At 47.8% G+C, this 9,592-nt stretch overlaps 4 protein-coding genes across 4 annotated transcripts, besides 12 other annotated features; all 4 read left to right on the top strand.

The window, feature by feature from the left end:
• Tc00.1047053510509.50 (mitochondrial RNA binding protein, putative) lies at positions 1-741 on the top strand (the record flags this gene model as incomplete). The annotated part of the gene is made up of 1 exon (XM_800981.1): positions 1-741. A coding segment is annotated over one exon (741 nt), but the record flags the coding sequence as incomplete, so codon positions are not given.
• Positions 1-9,592: a sequence feature (heterozygous, Esmeraldo-like haplotype).
• Positions 817-872: a microsatellite.
• Positions 1,373-1,402: a microsatellite.
• Positions 1,616-1,666: a microsatellite.
• Positions 1,795-1,839: a microsatellite.
• Positions 2,025-2,093: a sequence feature (T-rich).
• Positions 2,139-2,169: a microsatellite.
• Positions 2,506-2,538: a microsatellite.
• Positions 2,639-3,988, top strand: Tc00.1047053510509.30 (hypothetical protein, conserved; the record flags this gene model as incomplete). The annotated part of the gene is made up of 1 exon (XM_800980.1): positions 2,639-3,988. The coding sequence occupies one exon, from the start codon at positions 2,639-2,641 to the stop codon at positions 3,986-3,988; it is 1,350 nt and encodes a 449-aa protein (XP_806073.1).
• Positions 4,173-4,208: a microsatellite.
• Positions 4,401-4,436: a sequence feature (A-rich).
• Positions 4,509-4,534: a microsatellite.
• On the top strand, positions 4,699-6,135 carry Tc00.1047053510509.20 (hypothetical protein, conserved; the record flags this gene model as incomplete). Its single annotated transcript, XM_800979.1, has 1 exon — positions 4,699-6,135. The coding sequence occupies one exon, from the start codon at positions 4,699-4,701 to the stop codon at positions 6,133-6,135; it is 1,437 nt and encodes a 478-aa protein (XP_806072.1).
• Positions 6,283-6,350: a sequence feature (A-rich).
• On the top strand, positions 6,768-9,592 carry Tc00.1047053510509.9 (hypothetical protein, conserved; the record flags this gene model as incomplete). The annotated part of the gene is made up of 1 exon (XM_800982.1): positions 6,768-9,592. A coding segment is annotated over one exon (2,825 nt), but the record flags the coding sequence as incomplete, so codon positions are not given.

Here is a 9,592-nt window from a genome sequence, read left to right as displayed (position 1 = left end):
TACAGCTCGCGAAAGATGTACGGTGAGAAGCTGCAGTTTGAGCTCAATGACCGTGCGCAGAAGCACGGTTTCCAGAGCAAATGGTGGCTCACGAGGGCACAGGCGATTAAGAACTCCCTTACTTTTAAGGGAGGCGCGCGTAGTTCCATCATCCTTACAAAAAGTTCGCTTAAACTGTTTCACTCCAGCCAACTGATTGGTGGAGAGGCTCTGATGACACACCCAGTCTCTGGCGGATCGAGGAAGTTGTACAGCAAAAAGGGCGAAGCTTTTCAAATTCTTTCGGATTATATCCGTCAGAATAAGTTCAACAGTGGTCTTTACTTTACAAATCGCCAGCTGGAATTTTTTAAGCTTGCCGTGCAGCCAAGCCAGACACCGGTGTCACTAGACGTCACATCAGGGGATCGGTATCTAATCTATAACGTGGAGCAGCTTGAAGATCCGGAGCTGGCGCTCAAGACGCTGGATCGTTCCCCTGTTAATATTCCAACGTTTCTTCTTTCTGGGGAACCCATTCAAAATGAGAGTTTGAAGAAGCTTCCAAAGTTCAAGAGCAATTACTGGCTGAGTGGTCGCGATGCGGAGTTGTATCAGTGGCCTATCAGGGAGAACGAGAAGAAGAAGGGAGTACCACTGAAAAATGAGGGCAGTGCTTCGCTTCAGGTTGAGCTGTATAATGTGGAGCAGCTTAGCAACCCAGAAGAGGCTTTTGCAAAGGCCGGTCTCTTTGTTCAGTAAATGGGGGAAGACGAGGGAAAATAAAAGGAAGGGAGAAAACATTAGTAAAAAGAACATTAATTATATTCATTTACCTATATATATATATATATATATATATATATATATATGTATATATATATATACATATAGATGGCGGAAAGACAGAGTGTAGCCGCAGACGTTGGCTCTGGGTAAGATGATTTGTGCACGTGCATGCATACATACACTCGGGCACGCACAGGAAAGGAAGATGAACATACATTTGCACACGGACAGTGTGATTTGGCTGATGCTTCAATGGAGGGGAGGAGGGAGGGATATATTACACATAATAAGATAAAAGTCATAGAGAGTGCAGGCGAAAGGGAGGAGGGGAAGAAGAATAAGAAAACGAAGAGTTTTCGGGGAGTGCAAACCATCATAGAGAGGAGGAAATTAACGCACAACTGTCTATGTGCCTTTTTGTGTGTTGTTTCTTCAGCCACGTACTCCTTTTTTCTTTTTATTATTATCTTTTTTATTTTGTGGATGGCCTGTTGTTTCACTTCACCCATCGCTAGTTCTTTGTTCATATTACCGTTACTATTATTATTTGTTTTTTTTTTTCTCTCTGCCTTTCCTCGATTTTGTTTGTTTTCTCTCGTCTCTCTTTCTTTTCTTTTTCTTTTTTCTTTTTTTTGAATCCTTTTTGACCTCTTTTTTTTTCGGTTTTGTCGTCTGCACACTCTTCCTTGACGTTTGTTCTTCTCCTCATGTCTGCTGCGGGAGCGAGTAGGGGGATGGGGGATAAGGAGGGAGGGATGGAAGGGGGGAAGATAAAATAAAATAGAGAAACAAAAATCGAACGTGAAGAGACGAGGGGAGAAAAAAAAAAAAAAAAAGAGGATGGACGGAGAGAAAGAGAGAGAGAAAGAGAGAGAGAGAAAGAGAGAGAGAGAGAGAGTATGTGTGGTGTGTGTGTGTGTGTCTGTTACCACCGCGGCTCCATGCATAGAAAAAGAAGACAAGAAAAAAACAAAACATGACGCCTCCCACGTCACACTTCGTTTTCGTCCGTCTTCTTCCTCCACCTGTTTGTGTTTGTTTCTGTTTGTTTGTTTATGTGCGTGTGTGTGTCACTGCTGCTGTTGGGTGGTGCCTCTCAGGCCTGCAACATTATGTGTGAGTGTGTGAGCGTCAACGAGACTGCGTGCATGATGGCACGCCCATCGACACACACATTCGTTCACACATCTATTTATTCTCAACGCTTAGAGCATAAATTTGGGGAAAAATTCTTCACCCCCTTCGTCCCTCTCTCCGAAGAGACAAACAAACAAAAAAAAAAAAAAGAAAGAAAGAGAAGAGACACGAGAGATAAGAAAAGAAGATGCATTGATTGTTATTTGAACACATGCATGCGTAAAGAAACAGACAAACAAAAAAAAAAAAAAGAAAAAAAAAAAACGGTCTGCGGCAATGTTGTCTTTCGTTTGTCGCCAATACGACACGTACGGAGCGCCACAGAAGCGCACCACCACCGCCAGAAGATGCGTCTGTACACACATACACACAAACACACAATTGATGCATACACAACTGAGCAATGCTTTTTTGTTACTCCCTCTTCTTTTTTTTAAAATGACGTCATGTTTTGACACACACATGCATACATAAAAACGAGGTGGCGAGAAGGAGGGAAAAGAGTGCTCTCACTTTTTTCAGTGGCGGTGGGAGGTGAGTAGCAGTGAGCACATCTGCCCCGAGACTCACACCGCCGCAGCAAAGAGGCAGAGCTCAGCCCACACACACAAACACACACACACACACACACACGCTGACCCCACTTCTAACGTCTACATTCTGACAGACATACTTTTTTGCGGGACCCGCGTGCACAACTTTGGAATAAAACGCAAATAACAGAGCAACACGGATGATGCGGCGTTCAAGGCCTTGCGGCGTTGTCTTCACTCCGGCGATGCCGCATTTGGAAGGCTTCCTCAGCCGTCACGTGCGCCCGGATCATCCTCTTCGCCACCACCCAATGTGGCTGTGCGAGAGTGATCTATCACATTGCCCTAACTGTAAATTTGACGCCACCAGTGTACAGAACAGCGGCGAGAGGAGAGTGGCGAAAAATATGCCCATGGTGGTTGCGCAGGTTCCAATGAGTACGGTTCTATTTAACATGGATCAACTTTTGCCCGAGAGTGAAGCTCACTGGCAGCTTCCTATTGCCACAGCGGCAACGTCAGTATCATCCATGCGGCCATATGAAGGCCAGGCACAGAGGCAGCTGGAACATCGCCGAATGACATGTGGCTTTGAGTCAAACTGGTGGGGCACACGCCTCCAATGGCGGAAGCGCGGATGCCACCTTGACCCCAAGGCAGTTCCATCTGTGTTACATTTTCACAAAATGACTCGACTTGTACACATCTCGATGCTTTCTGGTGGAAAAGAGCTGCTGAAGGACTCTTTTGTGTCTGGGAAGACCGGGATTATTAGGCAGTTGAGTGTCTCAAATGACCTTTCCCAGTTGGCTGTTAATTTCTGTTCTCTCGTAAAGGCACATTTTGAGAGGCATGGCTTTCAATCCCCGTTGTATTTCTCGAGAACTTTGCTGCGGTCTGCCGGGATCGCCATCCGTCCCGATGCAGACCCTCTCGATTTATCGCCACTCGATGAATGCGAATACAACGGACCCGGTGTCATGGCACATAATTCACATGATGTAGAGGTGTACACGCAATACTACCACCTTTCGCAGGTGATTTTTCCAGAGAATTATAGAATCCCCCCAAGTGTTCTTGAGGCAGAGCGGGAGAACCCCGGTGTGCCCATTCACGGAAAGACGGGTGAGGTGCTGAAGATACCGGAGCTGCAGTATGAGGCGATACTGAACTCCCCGTCACCAGAGCTGGCGCCTCTTATTGCCCGCGACCACGAGTCCGAGCCTGCGGACTCCTTCTCGGACTTGGAGTCACCGAAAACCATTCGCGGGCGAAGCCTGTGGTACTTGCCCCATGACCTGCTAGAGATGGGTGGTCTGGTTGATGTCAACGCCGTGCCCGTAGAAGTGATGGGTGGGCAGGAAGGGCAAAAAAAATTGTGGAGGCTGCTTTACAACGTGGAACAACTACTGCTCCCTGTTGAGGGTTACAAGGCCGTCGGGCGCATCGGGTGGATGGCACAGTCCGCTGGGAAACAACTGTCAGATTTCTCAGACGGGAATGCAGATGCCGTGACAAGTGTTGGAGGGGAGCCCAACTTCCCCTTTTGAGTCTCAACACGTGAATTCAATTCCTTCATGGCTGCTTTTTCTTCACATACATGCACCCTCAGAAACGAAAAAAACAAACTCCTCATACCCAAACACTCATACACATGCATCTATTTTATTTATCACTCCCAGAGAAAAAGAATTTTGCTTTTAGGGTTTCCACTCTGTTTTTTTCTTTTTTTTTTGTATGTATGTATGTGTGTGTGTGTGTGTATGTGTGGGTTGTTCTTGTAGGCTGCAGAAACCCTTGAAATGTGTACGTTTTATTGGTGACCCACCGTTTGGGTTTTTTTGTTTTTGTTTTTTAGTGGGGAGGGCAGCGATGGAGCATACAGATATTTATACATGCATACATCTTTATATGTGAACTTGAATAGAACGTTATCTTCCATCTTTTTTGAATTTAAGCCTTTTTTTATTTTTTTTATTTTTGGTTTTATTTTTATTTATTTTCTCTGGCCTTTTTTCTTCGATGGATGCCCGTTCATCATCGGCTCCCTAAAATAAGAAAAGTTTTGCGTTCTTTTTTTTTTTTTTTTCTTTTTTAGCTCTTGAGAGATTGGGCAGAGTACGCCCGGCAGATAAATTGGCCTCTGCTCTGTGGACAACGCCTCTTTTTTTTCTTTTTTCTTTGGTTTCCTGTCCTCGGTTGCAGGTAGGAGGACACAAACTTTAAAAGGCGGAGACGATTGAACGGGAACTCCCCACGCATGGCATGTGGGATCGCTGGCTCATACTTCTTTGCGCCCACCGCTCTCGCTAGCTACACGCATCTCTTTTGCACCACGCGGGTGATGCGTCATCCCGGAAAGATTATTATTCCTAGGCTGCCAGGTGGGCGGCCGACGCATGTCGAGGGCGCCGCACCTTCGGGACTTCCCTCACCCTCGTCTTTTACAGCGGCATCTCCCTACCGCAACGAGTATCGTGAAAGCAAACGTCTGAATTTGGGGGTGGCGCAGTTTTTGGACACGGAGGCTGCCGATACGCTGCGACGACAGCAGCAGCTCCATCAGTTTCGCACGGCGACGGACGAGGCGGTGACCAAAGTGTGGCGTGACTCGAAAAGCCACCTGCGACGCCAGGAGAATCTCGTGAAGGAGATTGGGGTGGAGGGGGCCGTGAAGGAAATTCTGCAGCCCACACGGACGTCGTTTCGGCAAGAACTTCGCCAGCGGCCCTTGGATCGCGGCATTCTCGAGGAAATTTACAAGGGACTCCACGGAAGACGCATCGAGAGGCGACTGAAAAAAGGGGTGTCATGGGAGCATTGGATCACGAAGGGCGACGGCACCGCACCCATCTTTACTGCCTCGCACAAGGCGCAGCAAACCTTTGCGTTTGGTGGTGCAGTTCGGCTTGAGGCTAAGGCAACACACATCAAACAATTTCCCATTCTTCTCACATCTGGAAAGCGAGCTGTTGGTGGTGATGGTGGCGGATCCACCAGTCGTAGCGGCAGCATTGAGTCGGGCGAGACGCAGCGGTGTGTGCCGGAGGTTGCCTTTGTGGGAAGAACATCCAGCGGCAAGTCCTCTCTCATCAACGCCATCTTGAATGCATTGATCGCTCCATATGGTCATCTGCAAGGCACGACGAGTTCTGTGAACTTCTATAATGTTGCCAATAAGGTGATGCTTGTGGACTGCCCTGGTTACGGGTACTACAACCCAATGGAGACCCCTGCTCTGGACGCGGAGAACGCTGTCGCCGTCATGCGTGCATACATCAAGACATGTGCTCAGCATTCTACCGAGAAGAAGAGGAATAGTGAGGGGACGAAAACAAATAGGGATGTAGGGCATCGTGCATCTTACCCGAAACGTCCTATCAAACGCGTTTTTGTGTGCGTCCCGTCGCGTGGGGTTCAGAAAGCCGACACGGAATATTTGGATTATCTTGAGAGTTTGGCTGTGCCCTTTTCTGTTGTTCTTACAAAAACGGATGCCGCACCTATTCGTTTTCTCGCACGACTCGCAGATCACACCCGATGTCAGCTGGTTCACTACAAACACTGCAAGGAGCTTATGCTTACGAGTTCTTTACGTCTGGCGGGCATTGATAAGGTTCAAAACTTGATTGGCAGCATGGCCCTTGGCGAAGACAGGCTTCATGGTGCAACGACAGACTTCAGCTCCATTGTATGAGCCGGCCGATAGTAACACTAAGAATATATATATATAACACAAACACGATTACGATGAACGTTCCATTTGTGAATAGCACGGAGAGAAGCAAAGGGGACGATGTTCGAGATGTAAAAAAAAAAAAAAGGTGCAGATGCCCTTCGCGCCTTTTTTTTTTGTTGTTGCGTGTTTTTTTTTTCCTCTTTCCCTTTTAAAGTCCTTTTTTTTTTTTTTTTACCAGCAATTGCTTTCGATACATCCGCAATACGTGTCCGTCTGTCTGTGTACGTGTGTGCTCTCCTTTCTTTTTTTTTTTTTTTTACATGTTTTTCTGGAGTGATGACATCGTTATTTGGATAAAAACAACAAAAAACAAAGAAACAACCACAACAACAAAGAAAAGGAAAAGAAGTTTTATTTGGCTGAAACTAACGTGGGGGGAGAGGGAGAGTGAGAAACGACATCCCCCGGTCACGGAGCAACCGCAGTATCGATAGGGATCGTACCCGTAGCATTAGTATTGGTATTATTAAATCCATAATAGCGGTCTTTGCGTCTTTATTAAATATAGGCAGCATAATAATTTTTTTTTTTTGTGTGTTTGTGTGGCTTAAGGAGATACACGAAAAAAAAAGGTGGGGGTGTCTCTACCGATGGATCGAAAGCAACGCATAATTAAATACGGCTCTCTTGTCCACTTCTCATGCGAGGAAGGATATATTGCTGCGACAGGACTGGAAGCTGAGGACCTGTTCATCCGTGAAAAGAATGGCACCGATATCGATGAGGAGCCGCTGCCCCTGCTGGGGTTTGAAACCAGCGTCTTTCGGATTGAAGCACCCGCGTCAAGCCTTACAGCAAAGGCACAGGAGGCGGTAGCGGATCATTTTAGCAACAATAACACGCTTCTTATGGAGCACTTCAGCAACATCAACACGGCACCGGAGCTCATGTATGGGAAAACTTTTCTTCTTTTACATTCCGTCAGCCAGATGTGCGTGGCGGTATTTCCATCAAGGCCGTCCAAGAGTGATCCTAACTGTGTGAGGCTTGTGCTTGTGAAGCCCGGGGAGGTTGAATCGGACTTTTGTGAATTTGTCATGACGCCACGGTACAAAATTCATGACGATGGGGATCCCGTGTGTCGCGGCGATGAGGTTCTCCTACGACTGGCTGCTTTTCCAATTTTTGTACACGTTACGGGAAGAAAACATCCAGGCTTGAATAAATGGGGCATGCCGTTCGAAGAAGACGGCTGCGATAGTAGCATCAACGCTTTTGAAAAGGGTTTGGCCGCCGGCAGAATGGTCGATGACTTGCGTTCAGAAGTAAACGGCTCAGAGGAAAGGGCGGTGGGTTTCGTGGTGCAGCGGTATGACATTGGGAGGGATCAGGCAAACTATCAACGTGCCCTTTACCACATTGCCCGGCCATACGTACCATCCGGCGTGCCAGTCTTACTTTACCACCGCGAGCGCGAAAGTTTTCTCACGACAAGCCTCACGTCGGAGTCAAGGCAGCAAAAGGAATCTGAGGAGACCAAAAAAACAATGGGGGCGAATGTTGTAAGTGGGGGTGATAATGGAATAAGTGGCGGTGCCTTGTCAACAAACAAAGAAAGCTCTTTTGTGGAGGGTGTTTTTGTATCGAGAAGTGCCACACAGTTAGAAGGGAGCGGCACCTTCACCCCTGATACGCCGGATGCAAATGATAATACGGACAGTGATGTCGACCATGCTGGGACACCGTTCCCGTTGTTGATGAAGGACGAAACTTCGACGGGCTGTGTTTCTAACGAAGGAACTGCCTTCAACGACGTCTGGCGCAGTTGCACGGCCCTCTGGATTTTGGAGAATGAAAATTCAACGATAGGGGGCGCCGTGCGCATGCAGTCTGTGAAGTATCGTCTTCGACAGGCGTGTTCAAACATGTATTTGGCGGTTGCTGGCTCTGGTATTGACGCATTTTTTGAAGGTAATGGAGAAAGCGATTTTTCAGAATCGGTCGATGGTATGGGCGCGGCGGCGTTAGAAGAGGGCAGTGATGCAGGCAGCAACAGTAGCCGGAATCAATTGAGGGCCGCCTCACTCTGTATGATACCACCACCACGCACCACGAAGGATTTGCAACGCACTCTCTTCACGTTAACTCCCATGTTTTTTACCGAATGCAACTTTCTTATTGAGAATGATTGCTTGACGCTTCAAAATGTGTTAACGGGAATGTATGTATGCACACAAGAGGCGAGAGACCGCCTTTTTCTCCAGTGGCAACCATCTGTCTCTGATACCATCACTGTGCGGAGTTCTCGTCAGGAGATTGTGCAGGATGTCATGTTTCTGAGGTCACACTGCGAGAGACTCTGCCGGTATCGTGATGCCTTCCAGGCTTTGGCACGCTTAAAAAAATCGCGACATCCGTCTTTTCATCGGGATGGTGGAGGCTTGGAACCATATCCCGGAAAACGCGAGAGTTCCGACTCGTGTGAGGAAAATTTAACGCCTACGAGGGCAGCATTTGTGCAGGGCGGCGCTCTTTCAACAGATTTTGGTGTTTCCAGTTTAGGGCGTCAAACGAGGACTACTGAGACTCCGTACGCATCGATTCTCCCCATCATTTATGCCTCTCAGAGTAGTCTGGAGGAACTCATTCGTTTCTGTTCGTCAGCTCGCGTGCGTGATGCTCTCCGTCTTGACGGTATTCCGATCGTGCGGCGTCAGCGGATGATATTTGAGTTAAATATCCACCGGCTTGTTATGGATGTCATTCTCACGCCCTTTTCCCTGCTACAGTCGGAGGAAACGGATGGCATGGGCGATAAAACCATGAGTGGAATGCTCCCATGGGGCTGCAGCCCACGATTGCCACCGTTGCCTCTCATGGGTGGGTTTTTTTGCATGGGCGATGCGTTGGATGATGCGCATTCAGAGGTGCACCTTGTTTGTCGCCTCGCCTTTCGATTCTTACGTCAGATGGTGCGCAAGGCAAAGATGCTGAAGAAGTGGCTTGTTGAATTCATCCCATACTTTTTGGAACTTGGGGGCCACCGCTTTCGTGTGTCTGACACAATGACGGAGCTGTTTTCAGAAAACAACAGCGTTCCAAGACCAGTTGTGGAGTCTGTGGCGGACCACTTCATTGGCTCTCTTCGCCGCGGACGCAGTGCAGGTCATTTGAATCTATTGGCCTCCATGTGCACCGTAGGATTTAGCGGTATCTTTGAGAGACAAGCCATGGTGTGCCAGAAGCTTCTTGTTGAAAACAGCGAATTGCTTTCTCGTTTTGTGCTGAATCAAAATGGGGAATGGGCGGTTGTGGTGAATGAGGGTGAGGCTCCTGTCGAGTGCGGTGCCCTTTTTGAATTGATGCGGCCCCATAATTCTCAGCAGCAGATGGGCTCCGATGCGAAATATGCCAGGTTTTTACAGAGTGAAATTCAATTGCTTGGCTGTTTGTGCTTTGACGGCTGTCCCTCCAT

The sequence above is a fragment of the Trypanosoma cruzi genome, genomic scaffold (genome assembly GCF_000209065.1).
Source record: "Trypanosoma cruzi strain CL Brener 1047053516771 genomic scaffold, whole genome shotgun sequence".
NCBI lineage: Eukaryota > Euglenozoa > Kinetoplastea > Trypanosomatida > Trypanosomatidae > Trypanosoma > Trypanosoma cruzi.
Note: the sequence above shows the minus strand (reverse complement) of the source record. Positions and strands in the feature narration are given on the sequence as shown.